General features: G+C 51.2%; 1 protein-coding gene across 4 annotated transcripts in view; it reads left to right on the top strand.

Annotated features, from left to right (window-relative positions):
* Positions 1 to 24,986, top strand: part of PLXNA2 (plexin A2) — a 241,392-nt gene that overhangs the window by 95,901 nt on the left and 120,505 nt on the right. For all 4 annotated transcript variants that reach the window (XM_069876028.1, XM_069876027.1, XM_069876029.1 and 1 more), the window contains exons 2-3: positions 3,890 to 5,144; positions 5,873 to 6,055. In XM_069876028.1, coding sequence (XP_069732129.1) covers positions 3,957 to 5,144; positions 5,873 to 6,055 — 1,371 coding nt within the window. In that variant the 5' untranslated portion in view covers positions 3,890 to 3,956. The remainder of the gene's footprint in view (positions 1 to 3,889; positions 5,145 to 5,872; positions 6,056 to 24,986) is intronic.

Below are 24,986 nucleotides of genomic sequence, written 5' to 3' on the forward strand. Positions count from 1 at the left end.
CCGGTGACATCAAAATTGCTCCTTTGATCCGTCATTTTCCACAGAAGATTTTCTTTTTTGTTTTTGCTTTAATTTTCCTTTCTTTTTTTTTTTTTTTTTTTTTTTTTTGCCATGTGCATTAAATACCACTGATGACAAACCATGGTGCCCGTGAGTGAGTGGCAGCTGAAATAAGAGAAGTGACTAATCGGCCTCCTGAAGCCCTGTCGCATGGAGATTAAATGAGCCTTTTTTTCTTCCCCCCCTCAATGAGAATCATGGGCATTTGAATAATAATATTATAGTCTCCATTAGGATGACAGTGGGGGAAAAAAAATCAGCTCAGACCTGTGATTATTTCTTCAATCTAATAATTATTTAAATACCAGATAACTCCTTTCAGCCTAATTGAGGCCTTTCAGCTGCTTGGGTTTATATTGTGTCCCTGAATTTACTCTCTCTTTCACCTTGCGTTACTAATAGCTTCAGATTGCTTTTAAGGCCGTATTTTAAACTTGCTTCCAAAAAAAAAAAAAAGGAGGAAAAAATTAATGGTCAAAGAGTATTAAGAACCAGAATTAAAATCTCTCTTGCTTCCCTGGTGTTTAACTCCCTGGCTGCTCTCAGCTGTCCCCAGACTCATCCTTAGGGCACGCAATGGGTTTCTCTCTTGGTGTTTGGAGTCTGGAGCTCTGAGCCTGGTCCGTGTCCTGCACCCACGCGTTCCCCAGCCTGGAGGAGCCGCAGGAGCTGGATCATCATCCCCTGGCTTCTTTGGGTAGGATGTCACTTCGCAGCCATGCTCTGTCATCTTCAAATGATGTTTGAAAGTGCAGATTCTTCTCCCTGGCTGAGCTCTCTTGCCTTGGGCAGTGACTGTTGAGGAATACTCTGCAAAGCCTTCACTGCGAGGCACCGCGGAGACGCTGGGCTTCAGCTGACAGCTCTGCCTTTTGGATTGGCTCTGAATGGAAACGCTGCTGGAAAGGGCGTGAAACTTCTGCTGCCTAAGTGAAGAGCTTCTGTTGTCCCGTACGTATAATTAGGAAAGCAGCAAGAACTGTCCTGAGCTGAGCTTTGCAGCGAAGCCTCCTCGTTCTCTGCATCATCTTTCACTTTCTGGCCCTCCCTTGTGCCAGATCCCTCTGCTCCAGAGGAGTCTCATCATCTCAGGGAATGAGGCACCAATGCAGGCTTTACACTTAGGCTCCTGTTAGCGAGGGATGCTTTGGCATTGAAGGAGAACCCAGCTGTGATGCTCCAGGCAGAGCCTTGCAGAGCCGCCCCCTCTGTGCTCTCCCCAAGGCGAGGGAATCATAGAATCATAGAATAACCAGGTTGGAAGAGACCCACCGCATCATCGAGTCCAACCATTCCTATCAAAAGTCGTGTTTGTGTGCAAGTACCTGCATCCCTTCCAACAAACCGTTCTATGATTCTGGATTCAGAGAACAGTTTGGAGATGCCGACTTGGAGATGTAATGAGAAGAGCTGGGGAGGTTACCCTGGGGCTGTTGTGGCATATAAGAACGTGGCAAGGGTCTGTGTCCCAGCGGGGGGAGAGAGAAACTGCTCCAGCCAAATGTGGAAATGAAGAGACTGGAAATAAGAAGCAAGCAGCCCGGGAAGTGTATCCCTGAGCAGAATGAGAAACCCATTACCGCTCTCTTTCTCCTGTCTTGTCAGTGACACCAAGGCGTGCGGCGCAGGGACAGAGCTCCTCTGTCACCTTTCAGGAACACCCGTCTCCGGCTGCTGGCGTTAACAAGCCTAAGGAGCGGCCGGTGGGTGACACTCGCTTATGAGCTCAGTGTAGGTTTTCAGCAGCGTGAATTATTTTAAATACCAAAACAGGGATCAGCGTCAATCAAAGCGACGCCTGCCCGCAGGTGAGGACGTCTCTGTGCTGGGGAACAGCCTCCTGCCTTTGCACACAGGGCAGGGGAGGGGGCTCAGAGCTGCAGAGGGAACAGGGTTCTCCCCCGTGGGTGTGCTTGGGGCTTGCGTGGCCCTGGTCAGAGGTGATGGGGCTTCGGTGCAGAGAGGGCAAGTGGAATGGAGGCTCATCCTTAGCCTGTTCCCGGGGCTGCTGTTGATCCTGTGGTGCCGTGAAGCGCTGGAGAACATCTCTCCCTAAGGCAGGCTGAAATGGTTCCTTTGATCACCCTGCCTGGACCACGTAAGGAATGTGTAATTTGGGAGAAAGGAGAACTTTGTGATGGTTTTCTGAGTCCAGGAGGTCAGGTGCATCTGTGGTGATGAGCGAGGCTGTGGTCAAGCCGGGAGCCTAAGTCATGGTCAGGGCTGGAGGTGATTAACAAGGGTGAGACACAACCCTGTGACCTCCAGGTATGTCTGTGGTGAGAAGGGGGGTGCAGAGCCTTGGTGTGGGGATGCTCTCAGGGCCCTTAGGCAGTTCCTGAATCAGAACGTTGTTCTGCTGACCTCACAGCTCCTCTGAGCTGGATCCTTGCTGCCCTGCAGGGTGCTCAGCCGGCATCACTTCTGGCTGCTTTGTGTGAGCCCAAGGTGGTGCTGGAAGTCTGGGGCTGAGCTGGGAACCCAACCGATACCTCCTATGTGGGATGATCCAAGCCAGATCCACTGTAAATGAGACACACTCGGAAATGCCTGGATTTGGATCGTCTTTGATGTTTGTATATTTGCTTGGAAAGTCTGCCACCCAAGCGGAGCTGGTAGGTGACGAGGTGGGGCAAGCAGAGGCTGAGAAGGGTCCTTTCAAGAGCCGTTGTGTACACGCCGTCCGGAAGGGCGGGTGGAAAGGTCTGATGTAAACGTGGCTCATGCAGCCTCAGCCTCTCCGAGGTGAGCACATGTTTCCTAAGGAAATTCCAGCCCGGTGATTCCTAATTCAGCCCCGCAGCTGCCTGCATGAATAGGGTAGATGGGAACGAGGCTGGGAAGCAGTCGTCCCTAGGGCCCAAATGAGGTTTAGGTGCTTTGGGAGCATACATAGAACCAAAACACACCACAAACAACACCAAAACCTGGTTTATGCCCCGTTTCCACGCAGCTTTTGGCCACAGGCTGCCTCACCTTGTCTGCACGGGTGAAAAGATGCTGGCTGAAGGAGGCTTTACTTAATCTGTTATCCACAGGGCTGTGGGGAGGGGCAGTTTGGTTGGCATCCAGTCTTTTGGACCAGGTGTCTAAGCTGCTGCTTTGCGTAGGATTCATTCATGCCTTGGAAGCTTTCTTAGAGCAAGAACGGTGTCCAAGGCTCCCAGGTTGAGAGTCTCTTTCCCGCGTGGGGTGCTGCTGGCAGGGTTTGGTTGCTGATTGAACACCCCCCGGTGGCAGCTGCTGCTCAGAACTGAAGTACCTTGTGAAGGCAGAGAAGTTTCTGCCTGCAGAGCCCCCGCAGAGGCACTTGTGCTGGGGGGAGTGGTGGAGGGGAGGTGCTGGCGGCTTGGTGAGTATATGCTAAATGAACTTGCCTGCGTGAGACTCCTTCCTTAGGCTTCCAAATTAAATCGTAGAGGATTTAAAGGTAGAAAACCCCTCTTATTTCCTCTGTTGCTTCCAACAACAGACCCTGCAGGAGACATCCTTTTAGCCAAGATTGTAGATTGATGGTTGGGTGTGTGAGCTGCGGGCTTTGTCTTGGGCAGAAGTTGATTATCCCCTCCCCTGGCTGAGCAGAGTACGTTATAAACAGCTTAACCACATAACAAATTAACACGCAGAGTGTGAACCAAGTGGCAAAACACCAAGCCTGAACTGTTTACCAATAAGTTAGGAGACCTGCTTTATTCTTGTTGGGCTTAGAGACGTCCTCACTTTATCTCAAGGACTGTGTAATTAGAAAGTCTCCTTTGAATTTTATCTGCAGGGCACACTGGATCTAATCCTTTGCTCTGTGTGTGTTTTGTTTTCTTTCTTTCCCCAGAACCATGTGAGGGACATTGCTGGGGCACAGGACACGCACAGGGAACGCGAAGCTTGCCTTTCCCAGCATGGATCAGAGGAAGCACTGGCCTCGGGTACCGGACTCCGATGGCTGGTCGGTGGCTTTGCTCTGTCTCTTCCTGGCATCACTCTCCCGAAATGTGTCCAGCAATGCCTTGTTCAGCACTTTCCACTCTGAGAACCGGGACTGGACGTTCAACCACCTGACTGTCCACCAAGGCACTGGAGCAGTCTATGTCGGAGCCATCAACCGGGTTTACAAGCTTTCGGGTAACCTGACCATTTTGGTGGCTCATAAAACTGGTCCTGAGGAGGATAATAAATCCTGCTACCCACCCCTCATTGTCCAGCCGTGCAGCGAGATCCTCACCCTTACCAACAACGTCAACAAGCTGCTCATCATCGACTACTCTGAGAACCGGCTGCTGGCTTGCGGCAGCCTGTACCAGGGGGTCTGCAAGCTGCTGCGCTTGGATGACCTCTTCATCTTGGTAGAGCCCTCGCACAAGAAGGAGCACTACCTGTCCAGCGTCAACAAGACGGGCACCATGTACGGTGTGATCGTGCGCTCAGAAGGTGAAGATGGGAAGCTCTTCATTGGCACAGCGGTGGATGGGAAGCAGGATTATTTCCCCACCCTCTCCAGCCGCAAACTCCCCCGGGACCCAGAGTCATCGGCGATGTTGGATTATGAGCTCCACAGTGACTTTGTCTCGTCCCTCATCAAAATCCCCTCAGATACCTTGGCCCTTGTTTCGCACTTTGATATCTTCTACATCTACGGCTTTGCCAGCGGCAACTTTGTCTATTTTTTGACTGTCCAGCCAGAGACCCCAGAGGGTGTCTCCATCAACTCTGCCACCGATCTCTTCTACACGTCTCGCATCGTCCGCCTCTGCAAAGATGACCCCAAGTTCCACTCCTACGTCTCTCTGCCCTTTGGCTGCGTCAAGGGGGATGTGGAGTACCGCCTGCTGCAGGCAGCGTACCTCTCCAAGCCAGGAGATGTGCTGGCCAAGTCCCTCAATATCACGGCCCAGGAGGACGTCCTCTTTGCCATTTTCTCCAAGGGACAGAAGCAGTACCACCAGCCACCCGACGACTCTGCGCTCTGCGTCTTCCCCATCCGCACCATCAACGCTCAGATCAAGGACCGCCTGCAGTCCTGCTACCAAGGGGAAGGCAACCTGGAGCTCAACTGGCTGCTGGGGAAGGACGTCCAGTGCACTAAAGCGGTAAGGGTGCTCCAGCTGCTGGCCACAGTACCTCTCAAGAACCAGTATCAATGCCTGACCCAGGGACGCGTGAGCTTGTGGAACAGGATTGATCTTTCTGTGCCTCAGCCATAGTAGCCCTTCCTCTTTAATCCCTGTTGTCATCAGCCAGTTGAGGACGACAGTGAAAGGAAGGGGTAGCATTAAGGCAGTTAAATGAAGGTGTGTGGCTCGTGGGAAGTGTTTGCTGTTCCCAGCATGGGGCTCTGGAAGCTGGAGGAAGGCGCTCACCCTTCCCTGAGCGAGAGGGCTCATGTGAGCTTAAAGCAAAGCTTTACTGATGTGGGGATGCTGAGCACTTTTCTGCTTATTGTACTCAGCCTCACTGGAAAGCGGGTTAAGAGGAGGTGAAATGGGTGGAAGAGAGAGTTCCTGCATGGCCGTGCAGCAGGCCTGAACCCGTCAGAACCTACTAGATTTAGAAATAATAGAGTGGAAATGTCTGTTGGGCTTAGGCCTCCTCCTCAGCCCTGTCCAAACACATTTAGGAGCATGTGCAGGATGCCTTGGCTTCAGACAGCGAAGGGAACGGGCCATTGCAGAAGGTGGGTCCCTGGCCAGGGGGTGGTGTGATGGTGGCTCCCAGCCCACTGTCAGCATCGCCTGCTCCCCTCTTTGTGAGCCCGAGCGTGTGAGGTTGCCCTGTGCTTCATATTTCACTCACTGCTGCCCAAACCTTGTCTCTCCAGCCAGTCCCCATCGACGACAACTTCTGCGGGCTCGACATCAACCAGCCCCTGGGAGGCTCGACGCCGGTGGATGGAGTGACGCTCTTCACCTCCAGCCGGGACCGGATGACTTCTGTCGCCTCCTATGTCTACAACGGCTACAGCGTCGTGTTCGTGGGGACTAAGACTGGCAAACTGAAGAAGGTAAGCTGATTTCCATGACTTCGGATAGGCAGGATCTACTGCTCATCTCCATCGGGGGGCTCAGACGCGCGTAGCTGCTGCGGCGTCTTACAGAGATTTCCCAGTGTGAAACTGGGAGCAAGTCAGGAGCGAAATCAAGGGGTCTGGGTCATAAAGAGCCTCGCAAAGAGAGACAAAGTTCATCCATCAGCACTGTTGGTACAGAGTGGTTTCGATGTGACTTTTTTTTTTGAAGCAGAGAAGTGCCAAGCCTTGGCAAGGGTGCATTGGAACCTGCCGCAGGCTGGTCCTGGAAAAGGGACCAAACAGAGTGGCACGATTCCCATCGCTCCGCAGCGTTACAGCTCAGAGCATCCCCTTGCCGGGGCTGAGGGCATCTTCCTGTGCTTCCAGCCCGCAGCTGGGTAACTCGGGTCTCAGCACTGTGGCAGCTCTTGCATTGCGTCAGCCTGGGGGGTGTTCGTGGGGCTGATGCAGAAATTTCAGCAAGCTGTATCCAAGGTCTCGGATCTTCCTTTCTGACACAGTGATGGAAATGTTCCAGTGGTTTTGAGTTGTTTCCCAGCAATCCTTCTGCGACTTGTGCAGAATGAGAGTCAGAAAGCTTTTGGTGGTGGCACTATTGCTCATGGTGGCAGGATGTATGGTCACGGAGAGAGAGGAATGGGTTAACTTGGCTGCTTTCGGAAACCAAGCCTCAGGGCAAGAGTTCTGCTTTTTTTCTGCCTCCTGCCCCCTGCTTGGTCCCTCTGACAGTTCCCGATTGATCAGTCCTGGAAGATAACATTCACGCCCTCTGCATCACAAAGCTGGGGCTAGTTGCCCAGGGCAAATTGATGCTCCTGCTGGTTTCCTCTTCCAGCTCCAGTGGGGTGTAGGATTTTGAAGTCCAGTTGGGATTTCCCCACCTCTGAGTCCTCTGAAGGCCCAGACACACATCTCAGTGTGGTCCTCGCTGGTCCTGAAGAGTCCCATATTAAAAATGGCCTTGGGGTCCATAAGCAGAGGAGACCCCGCAGCTCCTGCTGTTGGGCTTCAGAAGCTCCAGGGAGACCAGCATTGGAGATGCTGCCCTGGCAAGCTGAGACCCGTCAAATCCACCTAAAATAAAACAGTAGCTCTAGGTGAGCTGGCTTCTTCGTACCAGGGAAAGAGTTAATGAATGTAATCAACAGCAGGCTGCTAATTTTTTGTCCTTAAGCAGCAGGGAATTTCTTCCTCATCTCTCCAGGAAGATACAAGGACAGGCAGATACTACACTTCAATGTCTGCATCATTTTAATTACATCAGTTCATTAATATTCATTCAGCACTTTCCAAGTGCTGAGTAGTAGTAAATTAGGTGCCTCCCTGGTGCCCCTCAAGTGTCAGTGGGGCAATTTTGAACATGGGGGAGAGGGGGCTTGTGAGCAGAGCCTGTCTCCTCCCTACCTGCTGTGGCAGGCAGGAGAGCTGGGATTTTTGTAGCTGAATGGATGGAAGAGGTGCCCTCAGCATATTGCAGCTGCATGTTATCAAGCTTCAAGCCAGCCACGCAGCCCTGTACTTTGTGTTTGGGGGCACAGGGGAGATGCTTCACTTAGAGGCAGTTAAGGCAAAGAGCTTGTACCTGCACAACTAGGTGTTTACTGGCACTGAGAAAATCAGTTCATCTCTCAAGCAAATTCATTCAAGGCATTCACTGCTGTCAGCTTTTCACGGCATCTGCCAAGCACCCTGATTTAACATGTTGTCTGTGTCTGATGAGACCTGTGCCTCCTGTTATCGTTAGCTGGAGCGATCACTGTCCTGTCCTCTACTGATTAGGTCCGTAGAATCATGGAACAGTTTGGGTTGGAAGGGACCTTCAACATCATCTAGTTCCACCCCCTGTGATGAGCAGAGACACCTCCCACTGGATCAGGGGCTCCAAGCCCCATCCAACCTGGCCTTGAACCCCTCCAGGCTCTGGGAATGTTGTTCTTCTCTATCATATGGTCCTGTCCACAACTTCAGTAAATCTTTTCTCATTTGACATGTGAGATTATCTTTTACATGGCCTAAGAGAGGTAGAGTGAAGTGTAGGAAGCAGCTTTTTATTGAACCGTGGGGCTCTTGGGAGGCTCACTGCGGCGTGGGCATTGCAGGCTTGCTGGAAGTTAACAGGTTGTCTCCAGATCTTGTGCGTGTTCCAAGACCAGGCATGTCTCAAAGTCAGCGAGTGCTCAGGATGCTCAGGACTGTAAATGTTTCCATATCTCTTCTTCCCCATATGTGAAATGAGGACGGTAAAAATGTATGCAACTCTGAGTGCCAGAGATTTACAGATAGACACCTTGTCTCCTCCAGCTCGCTGCCTTGCTTATCTACCTACACAATTAATGTCTGAAAGCTACGTCACGCTTATTCCCTCTGTTGATTTATTTTGGAAATGAGCTGGTGGCTCAGTCTGGGCTTTCAAAGAAGCCACTTCTGTGTAGCTGGAGGAAAGAAGTCAGGGAGCCAGCTCTGAAATATTTCAGGTTTGCCTGTGCTTCCCCAGTGAGAATTCATTACCGCAAGTGCTTCGTTATCTCACTGATGTCCTTCTTCCCATCAGCTGTTCACGAGCTGCCTCCTGGGATGTTACCTAGGAGAGCGGCTCCAGCCTCTTGGCTCCAAAGGAGCTCCATGCTGAAGATCCCCAAGTCCCTGCCTGCCTGTGCTCTTCTGCTGCAGCCCCTTGTTTGCCAGCCTTCCCTTTTCTATGTTTCTTGGGTGCATTTGAAGTCATTTTGCTCTTTTTGGCAGCCAGCACTGGCTGACTTGTAAAGGAAGGAGTTTTGTGGCCACTTGGGAGCCCTGTGGCGAGACTGGCGACTTTCCTAGTCTGGGCTCGCTGCTCGTGGTGCAGGTTTGGGAGCCCCGTGGGGTCTGGCCGGCGTGGACAGCCCGGGCAGGTCTCAGCAGAGCCGTGCTTCGCTCGGGGGTCTCGATAGCAGAGCTGCTGACAAATGAGTCGATAATATCAGATAGGGCAGTTGACAATGAACTCGGCATCTTTGCTGCGGGGGAGCGGAGCGTTCGCCAGCGTCAGGGATTGAGTTCGGGGTTGAGGGCACGCTGGTAGCCCGCGGCTGCCCCCGGCAGCTCAGCCGCTGCTCGCACGTGCACGCGATGCCGGTCCTGGGGCAGAAGGATGAATCGATGGATCTATTCTCCATTAAAACTCAGGGCTGGAGGAGGACTTCTCTCACGTAGCACTGGCTGGGCCAGCCCACTGCCTCTCATCGCAGCTTGGGGTGCTTGGCACACACGAAGTAGCTGCCCACCGCCCGCTCCCAGGCTGCTCTCCAGAACGACTCTTCCTCAGCAGTTTTCTCCAAGTGGGAGAAAAGCGAATGTGCTGATGATGCTGTGACCTTTCGGATACAGCGGGATGCGGCTCTCTTGGTGGTCCAGCTCTTCTTCCCAAGCATCTCAGCTTTGTGGCTGTGGGAGCGAGGGGGAAGGGGCTCATATTAGAGGCTTAATCGTTCAGAATTGTACATTCCTGCAATGAAACAATTTTCGTTGAGCAAAATTAGAAGAGACATTAATGCAACAGTTAACAGCAACTAACTGCTGGGGGGAGATGTGTCGGCTTGCTTGTTCTGTTTATGGGCTTCATGCAATTCCATCAATATTGATGTGTGATGCCTTTGATTTTGACACTAATCATTGCTATGAATTAAATTTGCAGCCATATAATTAGGATTGCTATTAATAGGGCCTCAAGCTAAACACTGCTGTGCTAGTTGTCTTTTTCCTGATGGAAAATGGTATCCACGGAACTCAGCTAATGTGGTTTGCCTGTTAGGTGCTGAGACTGATGTGAAAATTATACTGGCTATATTTAGAGGGGCTCCTCTGAAATTCAGATTCATGGGGAGGGTCTGACTCAGAGGTTCCCCAGGAACTGCATTGGAGTTGTCCTTAAACTTCCTAGCAGTTTGCTGCTCTTCTCAAGATCTTTCAACTTAGTGGAGAGGAGGGTTGCAAGAAGAAGAGAGCAACTCTCAGTCTGAAGTGCTGCTCTCTCAAGCTGTGTTTCCATTCAGCTCTCCTTCCTCGTGCAGTTATTTCCATTTGTTTCTCCCACTTGATGCTGTTCCAGCTCTCTGTCCCTGTGCCTGCCTGGTTTCATCTCATCAGGCTGAGCGCAGTAGCTGGGAAAGCAGCATGGCTCACAAATCAATCTTGCGTTTCATCCTCAGGAGGTGTGTTTCTTATTAGATCTAATAAACCAGAGAAGTGCCCTTCATTCAGCTTGTCAGTGGAGGACATTGTTTGCGATCAAGAACAAATAAATGTCTCTCCTCTGTCTGGCAGGGCACCATCTAGGTATTATTTTACCATCGTGCTGGTTCACGCCTGCTGTAGGACAAATGCAGTGGGAGCTTCCAGCCTTGCCATCCCTTGCCTTCAGTGAGCTGGGAACTCTCTTGGATGTGCACTCGGGATGGCTCCCAGGGAAAATGATGACAGTGTAGCTAGTGTTCACTCAGAACCAAGTTGTTCCAGCGGTGACGAGGCTTTGTTCTGTTTCCTTGAAGATGCTTGGAGGTTTGAGATGTGCTTCTTGGCGCCGGCTGTGTTAGAACTATCCAGGTCAGGTCTGGTGGCCAGGTTCTGCAGCCAGGGGTTACAGCTACAAGCTGAAACTCTGCGTTGTCTGTCTCCGGTTTGGCTCCAATGGCAAGAGCCCAATTTCGGTTATTTCAGATGCCTGCGGTGCATCCCAATCCGTACCCCATCATCCTGGATAAATGGTGTCAGGTGTTGCTCTGAACTGCTGTAACGTGCTGAGCCGATTGCAGCCGCGCTGTGCGTGGCGTGAATCAACGCCGGGATGCAAGGTCACCCCTGAAGAGCAGCTCGGGAGCTGCTGGAGGAGAAGTGCTGCCGAAATATCCAGTGCTGTAACTGGTTTTAATGATTGGACACGCATTCCTGTTTACCTGTTGGATGCCTGAACGCAGGGTGTGTTATTTCTACCCGTGCTTTCAACAAAGGTGAACCTCCACTTTTGCAAGGGACAGCGATAATTGATTGGATTACGCAGTCAGGGGAAAAGCGAACTTTTAAGTATGCGGTTACGTCTTGGTATGCGATAGTTTGATTCATCTCGGCTGATTTAATTTGTTCCATTAGTGGGAAAAAAATAGGTCTTTCGCAGTGAAATATGTGTCTGAACCTGTCCTTATCTGACTTCATTCTAGGGCTGGTTATCTCATCCTTTTAATTTATCCTTAATTATCGCCCCCGCATGCATTCCATAGCACTTTAGGAAAACGTCAAGTGTGTAGAGGAGCCAAGAGGACACTGGGCTGTTACTGAACAGATGAAAATCATCGCTTGCAGGTGCCTTCCAAAGGAGATGCCAGGTTCCAGCCATAGGTTGGAAGGTCGGGTGCTCTGCTGACTCAATCGCTCCATCACCCTTGGAGCACGGACCTCTCTCTCAGCAGAGGGGTAAGGTGGTAGGTGATTCTTACTTGACTGAAAAAGTTGTTTAGTTGAAAAGTCTGAGAAATAAGTCTCTCTTGCCCTAAGATGTGAACTGAGGAGGTATTTATTTGGTACTTGTATTGCTGGTGGGTTGCTCTGGTGTGGTGGGAGAAGCTGGGTTCCTTTTCCTCCCTAAACAAGGATTTTTGGGCCTCAGGCAGTCGTTCCTCTTCATTTCCAGCAGTGTAAAAAGGGTGTTCTCAAACCGTGACCCCAGAAATGTGTCCCCAAGGTGCGCAGTGGTCCCTCACATCTTTTACTGTTAGCCAGAAGCTGGAGGCTTACTTATTAGCTGGGATTTGTGCAAGGGAATATGAAAAGTGATGAAAGCCAACGGAGAGCACTAACACGCACGTATCAGGGCTGGAGAAGGGGCAGAGCTGCCAAGTCTCTCTAGACTCAGGGTTAGAACAGTTCAGGAATGTCCTTGCTACTTCTTAAAAGCATGAAATTGGCCTCCTCTTCTCCCAGCATTGCTTCTCTAGCTCTGTTATCTGGTGCCTGGCAGAGCAAGTGAAATAAGGGAAAAAAAAGAGAAGTTGGGATGTATTTTTATAACTGCTGGAGACCCAAGGGGCAGGTGTTCAGGAAATGCTATGTGAAATCGAGCCAGGTGGCCTCGGAGTCTGCTTTAATTTGTTTCTTGGCTCATGAGGTGGGGATGACTCTGGTTCTCACTCAGGGTCAGGCACCTTGAAAAATCAGCTTGAAATTTGTGAGTGCAACAATTACATTTTATTAATTTCCAGACGAAATGGAGCTGGCGAAGGCTGCAAGTGGCTGGGCAGCCTTCATGCATGATAACCAGGCTCCCTCAGAAACACATCTCTTGTCTCACCTGTCCCGGTGCTCTTGGGTTTTTCTACAGGCAGGAGCAAAGCTCAGAGCAGCACACGTGAGGGTAGAGGGTGTCTTGATCAGTCCATGTACTTTGGGACTAGTTACCACAGTAACTATGGGGCACGAATTCCCAAAAAAGCGGTTTTCCCCCTCTTCTGCATGTATATTTTTTTCTTGAACATATTTAGAGGATAATTAATCCCCACGCCTTTTATAAGAAAAGGCATTATCTCCTTTATGAGGATGAAGTGAGGCAGAAGTTATTCCTCCTCTGATTCACGCTGCAAGCAGAGCTACATTTTCATCTGTTCAGTAACGCGCGGCTTCTTGAGCAATCTTGGTGCAAAATATCAGGAAATACCGAACTATTTTGTGAATCCATGTTTTTCTGACCATCCCCTGCTTTCGTCCGAGTGTAAATCTGAAGAGGCTGCTGTGTTCTGGGTGATGTTGGTTTTTGGGGGAAGGGCAGTGCTAGACTCCCGCCTTTCTATTTATGAGTCAAGCAGTTCATGCTTTCTTTACTATATATATATATTTTTCTGCAGGCTTTTAAAACCCTCAGAGGTCAAAATAACATGGGTTTTGGTCCATTTGTAAGATCTTAAATCCCCGGGTGGCAAGGAATACTGTGAGAAGACCTTGCTATGCAGCTTCTCTCAATGCCTCCTTGAGGCAAAGCCAGGAATGTGGAAAACACAAATGTGCTGGGAGAGAGCGCGGAATCCGAAGGAAGAGTCCCCTGTGCTGCTGTAAAAAGGGTGGGATGAACTGGATGATCTTTAAGGTCCCTTTGAACTTAAGCTATTGTATGATTTGGGGAAAATCAGGGAGTGAAATGCCATGGAAAAGCAGTGCTGCCACGGCTCCTGATGGGAATTGCTGCTCGGCTTCTCCTCCTGTGTCTCAGTGGTGCTGCCTTTAATTTCTCCTCGGTCTCCCGATCTCGTTTACTGCCCCTTGTCTTTACGTTGCTTTTTGCTGCTGGACAGGGCACCGACAGCATTTGTGGGGCTGTAAAATACTGCATGGTTTGTGAAGGCAAATCCATCACCTGAATGTCTGCCTGATATTTATGGATGTGCCAGGCGGGTGTGGATTGGATGCGGCCGGTCTCTATATTGGCATGAGTCCATTACGCCCGTTACGATGCTTGGTCTCCCCACCTCCCCCTGCCTTTCGTTTCCTTCTTCTCATTTCTGCTGAGATGCGTGGCCGGGCAGATGCCTGCGTTCCTCAAGCCTTCAGGGAGCTCTTTGCTGCCCAGCCTGAGCGGTGACGGAGGGAGAGAAACCCCTGCCTGTCGTAGGGAGCTCCAGGGGCTGCAGAGTGCAGAACCCGAGGGGATTTTGCACCAGCGAAGTTCTGCACTGAGGCCAGAGGCTTTCCTGGCTTTGACTCGGACAAAAAGGTGGTTGAGTCCCCTTCCCTGGAGGGGTTTAAGGGACGGGTGGATGAGGTGCTGAGGGACATGGTTTAGTGTTTGATAGGAATGGTTGGACTCGATGACCCGGTGGGTCTCTTCCAACCTGGTTATTCTATGATTCTATGAAAAAGAGCAACAAAATACCGACTCTGAATGTGGCTGCTGCCTATTACCAGCAGTGGTAGCAACTCCTGGCTCTTCTCGCAGCCACATCCCTGCATGCCCCCTGATGCTTTCAGTCTTCCCGTGCATCTCACGAGACCCCACCTGGAGCCCCGCGTCCAGTTCTGGAATCCCCATCATGAGAAGGATGTGGAACTGTTGGAATGGGACTGGAGGAGGCCACGCAGAGTGGCCGAGGGCCCTGACACCTCTCCCGTCTGTCCCTTCTCACCCCGTTACATGTCTGTGGATCAAACAGATACACGTAGATGAAAGCCACGTGCCTTTAAAATGAATGCACACATCATACAGCCTAGCTATTATACAGCACGGGGTGGGGTTTTTTTGGTGGTTAGATGCTAAATTATTTATTGTGTGCTGGGCTTTAATCTCATAAACCTGCCTGCAGGCCTTACGCAAACCAGGCTGAGCATCCTGCAAAGTGCTGCTGTGGCTGTCGGTGGGAACCGGTCGCCTTCCCTCTGCCTCCCCCTCATCAGCTCATTAAAAGCAGTGGGGGCTGTTAAGTTTGTCATTGCCACTAACTTGGAGAGTGATTTGCATTTGTTGCTTGGAGAGGGGAGTGGGAAATAACAAAAGTCGGTCCCTTGAGCTGCTCAGAGTAAAGAAAACAGGGTGAGGAGGAGATGGTGGGTAAACCAAGGTCTTTCAGATGAACACGGCTGTGCCTCCAGCTGGGAGCGCTTACCCTTCCCCAGCCTGCAGCCCCCAGCTCTGAGTTAACATTTGGCTGACTAACGCGCTGTTTGCTTTCGCTAGTCATCCTGCAGCCAGTGGCTGATTAGGGGGAAAAACACAGCATCCTTTTGCTTGCTTCCAGTTCCCAGTTTCTTTGATGCTTTTTTTTTTTTGCCTGATGCTCTTAAAGCTTCCCACTCGGAGAGACTTTGTACCGCAAATGCGAGGCGGCGCGCAGAAGTGAAGGGGCTCTCCTGGTCTGATACGCTTCAATTAGCGAATGCTGGAGTTGGAATAAACCCAGAGTCTCTTCCTCCCACCTTCTCCTTTCTTTTCACTCTCAAACCAATTGCAACTGTCGAGTACATTTGGGCTTAATCATTCTGCAGAGTTTAAAGCCAAAGGATGCCAGGCTGAACCCCTTTCTTCTTTTCGTGCTTTCCTTATGCAGCAGAGCATCTCTCATTTGGGCTTTGGTCTTGTTATTGAGAAATCAATCATTAGAATAATCTGGAAGGTACAGGTGGAGTTGGAGAGAAACGGAGAGGTTTGAAAGACGGTGGCACGCTGCCTTCTGCCTATGGATTCCCCATCAGGAAAGGGGATAACATCACTTTCTAACTTATATGGAATCGTAGAACGGTTTGGGCTGGGAGACACCTCAAAGCCCATCCATTTCCACCTCCCTTGCTTCAGCGCTGCTGCTGGGAGACCCCACGTTTCCAGCACTTTTCCCATTGAACTGATAGGACATTTACTCAAGCTGCCCTCTCCCATTTCCCTGCTGCTTGTTGCAGTCAGTGAGTGGGATGCTGCTGTGTGATGAGGTGATCGAGGGTCCTGAGTTCCCTTTCTCACTCCAGGAAGCTGTTTAGGAGCACAACTGGAGATGTAACAACTCTAAACTCCAAAGACTTAACTTTGGGTTTAGGTGGAGGAGTTTGGACTGGATTTACCCTTCTTTGCAAGAGGGAAGCGCTGACCTTTAGAAAAGCTGTGGGGCTTAAATGATTACAGCATGGTCAGAGAGGAAGGTATCCACACAACTACTAAAAGCCAAGTGTTCGATTTTGGTAGCTGAGAAAGCAATCAAATTCTCTGTGTACAGGGGAAACCCTGTTGCACCGGTGGGGTTCAGCTGGGGTTAGGTTTGATACCAGCAGCTTCAGAGTCCAGATTGCCATGGAAATGGAGCAGAAACGGTTGCAGATACGGGGCAAACAGTACAAGGTGCTAATTGTGGGGTGCAAGAAGAGCGGCTCAATATTTACTTGAGAAAACAAACAAGCTTACTGTTTTATAAGTGGGCTGCATCGAGACTGGGATTGTTAGGAAACCTGTGATCAGAGGCACCAGGCAGCCTGGGTTCAGCAGGATCAATGTGTTATTCCTCAAGGAGCATTAAGGCACCAGCAGTGCCTGCTGGAAAATGTTGATAAAGCTCTCTTTGTAGAATAATTTTTGCTTCTCTAGCACAAATGTACTATTTCTTGTTTGTATGTGTTGCTTTCTTCATTCACTCTTTTATTATTAGGGACATTTACATGAAAACGGCATTTTTTGCTCTTGCAGCATATTCCAAATTGCAGCTGCACTTGCTCAGCCAGAGATCTCCACCTCCCCTTGGAACGGGGCTGCCCTCTCTGCGGGGCACGATGCATCCTCACTGGCTCAGGGACACCTATGGACAGGGTTCATCTCCAAGTGAGGCAGTGGCTGCATTCCATGTGCTCCAGACAGGGCTGTTACAGCGCCCTGTTCCTCTCTTGCTCTCCAGTCTCTTTAAGCCATCTTGAAAGTTGATTGCTCAGCGCGTTCATAGAATAGGATCATAGAATCGTCCCTTTCCTCGTGTGCATCGCTGTGGTTTGTACCTTTCATAGAATCACAGAATGGTTTGGGTTGGAAGGGGCATCAAAGCCCATCCAGTTCCACCCCTGCCCTGGGCAGGGACACCTCCCACTGCATCAGGGGCTCCAAGCCCCATCCAACCTGGCCTTGGCATTCCCTGCTCCAGAGCCCCTTTGCAGCTTTCCCAGAGCCCCTTTCAGCCCTGGAAGCTGCACTAAGGTCTTCCTGGAGCCTTCTCTTCTCCAGGCTGAACAACCCCAACTCTCTCAGCATGTCCTTGTATATGGGGGGTGTTCCAGCCCTCAAATCATCTTCATTTTCTACAGAAAGAGGCCAATGTAAATTCCCCAAGCAGGGAGGAATCCTCTCAGGATTTCCCAAAGTGACTGGCTCTCGCTGTAGAGCTTGAGGCAGCAGAAGTGATTTTGGAAAGAAGAGCTAATGGAGATGTCTGGCAGGTAGTGGACGTAGGTGATAATGTAGATTAAAGAAAAATGCTGGGGTTTAGGGCATAAGCGATGGCAATAAGCAACGTCGATGATAAATTTATCCATCCCAGACCCTGCTTGCAAAGAGGCAATGGGAGCCAAACTCCCTCCCCTTCACAGGCACCTGGAGAGGGACCTGAAACACCTTTGCTTTCTCTGGGTACCACACTCAGCTCTGCACGTGGAAAATGTGAACTCCAGATGTGTTAAGCGCAACTTCAATTTCCTCTTGCTCTTTTTCTGGTGGAGTTTTGTTTTGGGGGTTGGGCATTTAAATGTGGTTGTGCTGGCATCTTGAAAAGCTTGGGGAAACCCAAAAAAGGGGGAAGAAGCTCGCAGGAGAGCAGAGGCTGCTGTGCTGCTCTGTCCTGACTGTGGGAGGGGAGCATCCTCCTCTGCCTGGCTGGAACCCAGCGCCCCTGCGCCTGGCAGGAGCTTGGTGGCTGCTGATTCATGGAAGCAAATGGTTGGAGAGGTGAAATTCCTCCCCTCTCTGCTTCTCTCACCCCTGACCCCACTACATTTCTTCCTCCTGACCTCTGAATTTCAAGCCTGACCTCTTGTATCACGGGGGAGGGAGGGCAGGCAAAGGGCAAGATGAGTTTTGGCTGTATTTGTGGGGGAAGTAAAGCCAAAAGCCACACGATGGCTGGGAGGCATAAGGATGCGGTGGGGTGCTGGGTGCAAGCACGGGGCTGCTGGGGTAGGAACGGGTGCTGCTGCTCCATCGCACAGCATCCGTCTTGAATTCTTAGTGGTATTTAGTTTCCTGATGTGTGACACGCAAGCCAACGGGTGAGCACTTGTATTTCATCACCACCACCCTGCGCTTCGTATTCCCACCCTGCCAAACAGCCCTGATCTGCAGGGAAGCAGCAGAATCACCATGGGTTGCTGATGGTGTGGGGTGATAGCTCTGAAAGAACAGGGCAGGGAGAGCTGTGAGTGATGCTCGTGAAAGAACAAGGCAGGGAGAGCTGTGAGTGATGCTCGTGGCATTTGACTTTTGATGTGCAGGTTGGTGGCAGCTCCTGCTCTGGGTCTTCTCAGGCAGCAAGTGCTGAGGACACAGGGCATGGCTCGGCCTCAGTGAGATACAGTATTTCTGCATCAGAACCCAGACAGATATGCTCGGCGTGTCCATCCCACCTGAGCTGGCTTCTGCACAGCCTTGAGCTGCTCCTTCCCTGCTCTGCCGCAGCCGATTTGTTCTCAGCCCTTCAGAACAACAAAAGCAAAATGGGCTTTTTCACCTGCAGTAAAATGGCAGAGGACCCAGGCTCTACCCTGGCTGAAGGAAGCACATTTCCAGGGCCTGAGGGCACAAATACAACTTAATTGTCCTCCTGGGACCTTCACCCTTGGGTCTGGGGCTCCAGCAAAGCCCTTGGCCTTCAGCCCTGCCTGTGCTACGGGATGAGCTGCGAGTTCATGACTTTTACCCTCTGACATATCACCCAGGGGGGGTTAAAAAAAAAAAAAAGCCCTGCTGTCTCGTGCAGAGGCAAACTGATGCTGTAAAGTAGCCCAATCTGTCTCTGTCCCCCCTCCCAGCGCGTTGTTTGCTCTCCAGGACCCCTGGGAAGGCCCCTGTCAATAAGGTGCCGCATCTTGTCGTCGCGGAGACGAAGCCTCCGGAATGGATGTGGAGGTTGGGAGCGCTCAATATCCTCCCTGACAGGTAGAGTCTCATTTAATAGGATCCTGCCATATTCATTACCCCGGCGAAGCGGCTGTCGGCCAGGAGCGCAGGTGCAGAGCTCAGCCCCGCCGGCCCCCCTCCCCGCTGCCCCCGCCGGCACAAAGCCTCTGTGTGAATAAGTATGCAGTAAATGTCTCCCTCTCACAGATTTATTCCTTCATTAGGTATTTAAATACATTCTGCTGTATAGGATGCTTCTGTGAGGCTGCTGCCTTTTCTCTCGGTGGAATAAATGTGGTGGCTGCGAACCGGCTCTCCCTGGCCGCTTCACCGCGATGCTTGTGGCGAGGGTTGCGATGGGAGAGGTGCTGCAGGAGCATCGCTCGGCCTCTGGAGAGGGCGTGAGGGCTTTGTGCGAGGGCAGCACAGGAGCGGGGTGAGCAGGAGGCGTGTGGGAAGGCATCTGGAAGGGGCTGTGGGTTCATGCTGGGATGGATCTGCTGTCCCTGTGGTCTGGAGGCATGTGCATACAGTGGCATGGCCAGCAACCAGCTCTTCGGCCACCTGAGACCACCTCAGGGACCCTGACCTACTGGCTAGAGGGTGTCCGAAGCACCTCTTGCTTTCCCGGCTCGCGCTGGTGCCCTGGTTGGACCATCCTGGTGTGAACGTTTTGGGTGGTAGCGGTGAAATAAGTGCTCTAAAACCATCCAGTCATTGAACCAAACAGTTCAGGGAAGAACAGAGAAACTAAAATTAGCAGGAGTGCCCCAGGCAGAGGGCCACCTGGGGCTTTGTTTAGTTTCACTCTTAACTTTCATCTCTTTTATTCATAATTTGTGGCTGATTGATTTTTTTTTTTTCTTCCCTGCTCTGAAGATGAGGAGCTTTGGCTCATGATGTGGCTGAGTCTAATTCTTGCAGACCCATGGGCAGCGTTACCTCCCCTCTGCCTGGTTTTTCCTCCTGAGCAGCAACGCCTTCTGCTACCCAGAAGGAAGCACGGTGGGTAAGACTTGGGTCCATCCCTGGGATGCGCATGTCCCAAGTCTTTCCCACCCCCTCTCCTTCTCTCAGTCCTGCCTTAGCTGTATTTTTATGCTCAGTCCTACTCCATCCCAATCTGTAACAGGCCCTTCCCTCAGGGCTTGGATCTCCACGCTCTGGAGAACCCTTGTGAAGTGATTTAAGACAGTGTCACCTACTTGTCTGCTTTGCCTCCAACCTCCACCGGTGATTTAAATTGATGTAACAGGCTTTGTCCTGGGCTGCTGAAACAGATATATATCCCTTCCACTAATGGGCTCAGAGCTGGGGATTGGAACTTCTTGAAGCACAGCAGCAGAATTTGCTCATTTGTTTAAGTCCAGGTCCACGGACCCACCAGACTTCGAGGTCTAAGGGTTAATGCACTTGCAGAATATTGTAGTTGTGTGCGTTTTCAAAGTTGCCTTTCATTTGGCTGCTGAAATAGTCAGATAACTGCACACGTTGGGTGACCAGAAGGGATCTGATGCTTTTGAAGGTATGAATAGCTAAAATTTAAAGGAAACAGTGGGCACAAACCTGGTGATGAGGGTCTAAAGTGTCAAAGGCTTCAAGTACAAATGCACTTATTCATGTGTTCAGCTAAAGGTGTCAACAGACATGTGCTGATGGAGGGATGTGATGCTATATACAGCTGTTTGCTTTAATCATAGAATCATGGAATGGTTTGGGTTGGAATGGACCTCAAAGCCCACCTGGTTCCCTGCATCATGGGCAGAGACACCTCCCACAGGACCAGGTTGCTCCAAGCCCCATCCAACCTGGCCTCTTTCAGCTGAAAACCATCCCCCCTCATTCTGTCCTTACTTTGCCTGATCCAGAGCCCCTCCCCAGCTTTCCTGGAGCCCCTTTCAGTCCTGGAAGCTGCTCTAAGGTCTCCCTGGAGCCTTCTCTTCTCCAGCCTGAACAAGAGGTGGTCTGTCCTGCCATGAGTCGCCTGTGACACCAGTATCCTCTCTGCCCTTTCTGGCTGGGTTTGTGCTTCTCAGCCTTTCTCCCCAGCCAATTCCCTGCACCCTTGTCCTGGAGGTGGCTCAGTCGTAGGGCAGCAGGAGGCTTGAGTCTCTGGCTCATTTTGTTCCTGGCTTTGCTCACATCCCAGATCTGTGCCAGCTCCGCTGCTGATGGAAGCAATGTGCCTGCAGTTGTCTAGAAAATAAACAAAATCTCATTCAGCGCTGGTCAGCAAGGCGATTTTTTGAGTGAATTCCAGTGGCGTGGAAGCTGAAAAGGGTTTGAGTCAATGGTATAAGGTCTAGCAGTGCCTCACCAGACCCAAGCAAAGCACCCCCCACCCCCTCTTCATTACATGGTTTATTCTTCTAACGAGTGTTACTTCCACCAAACTGACCCACCCTGATTTTCTCTGGTGTGAGGTGGCCTGACCCCTGTCACCCTGAATCACTGTTATTGCTTTGCTGCCTTCCCTGGGGCTTTCTCCCAGCTCTGGCTTTCAGTGCCTTTGGCTGGGGATAAATTTGCAAACAGGAGCTGGATAAATCCCCCTCCGAGCTGGTCTCGGCCGCTGCGCTGAGCAGGATGGTGCAAGGCTTGAAGGCGCGTTGCAGAGCGCGGAGTGGTGGGTGGGTGGCAGCTGGGCTCCAGACGCTGCATCCAACCTTGTATCAGGCAGTAGGAGATGCTCAGCATTTTGTTCATCACTGAAGCTTTGAAACTGGAAACTTGGGTGAGGGGAGAAGCGAGAAGCAGAAGCCCTGGGTGGTGCTGAGGAGGCGATCGGAGCTGCTGTTGGGCAGGGGGACAAGGTCAACGTAGCTCAGCCTCATCCCTGAGTCTCATTGTAACACAGATTTCAGTCCATGTCTTTGGTCAGCATGGATCAGGATTTCCTTTTTGTCTTGGGAATGGTTTAGTCAATGAAATATTCATCTTAAACAAGGGTGTATTTTCCAAACCCAGAAAATCCAGTACCTTCCACTGCACCGTTGCTCTTTCCTGCTGTGTCTTGGGCTAAATTAAGACTTTCTTAGAAATGCACAGGTTAAAAGTTTAAAAGCTTAAGGTTTCATTCATAATTCACGTATCAATGAGGCTTTGATTCCTCCCGGGGAAAAAGCTGCCTCTATCTGCAGTGCATGTTGATAGGGTTACCCTGCGCCAGAGCTGAGGACCTTTTTGCCTTCCCTTTCCAAGCTCCTCTTTTCCACAGCAGCGTGATGGCTCCCAGGGGCTGCGGATGGGGAAGGCAGAACCTCTCCCTTTTGGGTCATTGGTTTGAATCTGACCCAGGTCAGTAGCTGCCAAAAGTCATTAACGTCTAATGATTGCTCGGTGCCCTGTGAAAAATGAGTCACTGGGTCCTGGTCCGGTTCCCAACGTGGGCAGGCATCCATGTCCCAAAAACCTGCTGTCACCGCACTTTCTGGTGGCCTTGAGTAGGTGATGGAAAGACCAGCTGGACGCTGTCATCAAATGGTACCTGTTAACCACAGTCCAGCCTTGTGCAGCTTTTCCTACTGGCGCATCCTAGCTTGCTTCAGGAGAGGTAAAGCCTTGCTGTCCCCTGCTGGGGACAAGGAGGCTGAGCTTGCAGAGGGTGAGGTGCATTGCTGGAGGTCACGGTGTGTCAGCAGAGAGTGGATGCTCTCTGCACTGTGCTTGAAAGAGGAAGGGAGGAGTAAAACCATGCCAATTTTCTCACGTTGCATCCTAGAAGGTGCCTTTAGGAAGGCAGATCAGTTTTATGGGCTGCCACGAGGAGTCAAGATCTCATCTCCCAAGCCGTAGGACTTAGCTGTGATCCCAGCACTGGCTTGGCCAGCAGAGCAAAGACCAAGGTACGTGGCTGCTCGTGAGACATGTTGCCCGTTGGGTTGGACCTTCAGCCTTTGTGGCTGCCAGCGTGGTGCTGTCTACGTGCACATGGAAAATAATGTACTTTATCTGGCCATGGATCTTCCTGGGTCCATGGAAACACATCAAGGGAAGCAAGCTAGTCCTTCCCATCTAGGACATTTCGTGGATGGAAAAACGTCTGTGCAGCCTTCTGGGTCCTCCATACCAAACCAACACGCCTGCCGCTGAACTCCAACCTGTTGCTTCACTTTCTAAAGGAGAGGAAGAGGAGGATGGGAGTGGGTTCCAGCTGGGAAGACCTGCCTTCCCCTAGCTGGGCTGATCCTTCCCTTGGCTCTCCTTGGCACCCTGCCCTTCCTCCCCTCGCCCAGATGGTCTCTGCATCTCCTTGTCAGGCATCCAATATATTTCCCATGCGCTCTTCCCCATCCTTTCCAGCAGAATCCTTGCCTGGCTCAGTGCTGCAGCCTTTCAGCCTTAATCTCCTCTTTGTGCCTTTGAGACACCTCTGCAGCGCTTGGCTGGGGGGAACCGCTTTTCATCGGCTTCTGCTCTTTTGCTTTTTGGGTGAGGATCCCCCCATCCTTTCCTTTCCCCCCCACGTATAATACTGACAGGTTTGAGAGGGATTAGAAGAGAAGTGGAGAAGCCAAGAAACTGGCTTGAAACTTGTCCCTTTTGAGAATCTTTTTGCCTTTATTATCCAGCAGATAAATCTGCTTTCAGCTGCCTTTCTGTGCTGGGAACGGGAACAGCAGAGCGCAGCCTGCTGCGATAATCCCCCCCCCACAGGTGTGGAGCCTCTTCCAACACATCCAGGACCACCACGACCGCGCTGCTTGGGGAGGGCAGGGATGACGGGGGGCTGGTGCTCGCTGCCTTTAGCTCCCCAGTTGTTCTTCTTCAAAATCAAATTCATTTGAGATGTTAATCCTAGGGAAGACAGGGGTTTGTATTTTTTCTTTCTTTTTTTTTTTTATTTTGCTTTTCTGATTTTTCTTTTCATCCCCTCCCTTCCCCGAGTCTCTGCTGGCAGCAGCCGCGGGGCCAGGAGGGCACTTGGCAGGCAGTTCAGCAGAGGGGATTGGATTGCAGGAGCAGAAATCCCTCCACACTGTGCGCTTGGTTTTCTTCTGCCATGTGGCATCTGCCCTTGGAGTGCTGCCCACTGCTTGCCCTGACCAGAGATGACGTCCCTCGCAGCCATCGCTGCCTGTGGCCTCCTCTGCTCCACGCTCTTTTCTCAGCGCAAGGCAGCACAGATGATCCTTTGTGTGTGTGCTGTGGCTGTTCAGGTTTCTTTGGCGTCGTTTTGGGGTTTTCCTAAAACACTTGAGATCTTTACTTCATCCTTCAACAGATTTTTAATGAGGCAGCTGCTCTTAAAGCTTGAGCCATCTTTAGCCTAGAGGAGCACCGAGATGGGGGCAGGCAGAGCTGGGCACCAGAACTTGGCCTTAGCAGGTCTGGGATGAAGGTTTTTCGCGTTTGGAGTGTGGGTACAGGTTGGATCTTCCCCTGCCTCGGTCTGCGGTGCCGTGGAAGGGGGGGATTGGCATTTGCAGAGCTGGCTGTGAAGACAGCAACAAGCGTGGCTGTAAGACCAGAGATTCAATCACGCTGGAAGGTTTGAGGGCTTCCGCTGGAGTTACATTTGATGGCTGATCTTCCCTCACTAAAATCACTGAGGGGCTCATCCTCACGTCCTTCCCCCTTCCCGATGGGAATCTGCCTCCCATCTCTGCTTACCCAGAGCTCACCTAATATTTAAATCCACACTTAGGCTTAAAGCATTAACTTACTTAGTGGTACAGCGCAATGAATTGATATATATCCATGCAGTTCTCTGTTAATAATGCACATACTGGGGCAGCAAAAGAAAAAACACTGAATTTCCTCCTAAAGGAGCAGGAAATGGGCAAGCAAAAGCCACCCCAGGGCAATGAGAAAGGTTCTTATTGGGGTCTTTGGGCTTTCCTTGCAGGTAACAAAAGTGATTTCCAATGCCCTCCTGCAGACCGTGCTGCTGCATTGCTAGGTCTCCTTTCCACGTGCTTTTCCCTCGTAGCCGTGCGCTCCGAGCGGCTGCCGGGGTGGCACAGCGCAGGCTTGGCTCCCGGCAGCCTCGAGCAACCACGGGCCCAGCTGGAGCGGTGGAGATTAGAGCAGAGCCCGTCTGGGCTGGCAGATGCTGTGTTAGCTGATCTTCTGGCTTTAGTGCTCTGCTGTGAACCTTCACAGCCATTCCTTCAGATTTTTCCAGGGGTCAGGTTGATAATGAAGGGATTAATTTAATTCCCCCCGCCTTCACCCCAAGCTCCTCGTGCAGCTGGTGCGCGCCTGCTCATCTGTTAGTGTTTTTATTGGCATCATTCAGTCTCTAGCTGGTGTTGGAGCTCATGAAATCGTTGGGTTGTGGTTCTCCCAGTGGATGGGGTGCAGCCGCGCTGG

This window comes from Phaenicophaeus curvirostris, chromosome 24 (assembly GCF_032191515.1).
Source record: "Phaenicophaeus curvirostris isolate KB17595 chromosome 24, BPBGC_Pcur_1.0, whole genome shotgun sequence".
NCBI classification, from domain to species: Eukaryota; Metazoa; Chordata; class Aves; order Cuculiformes; family Cuculidae; genus Phaenicophaeus; species Phaenicophaeus curvirostris.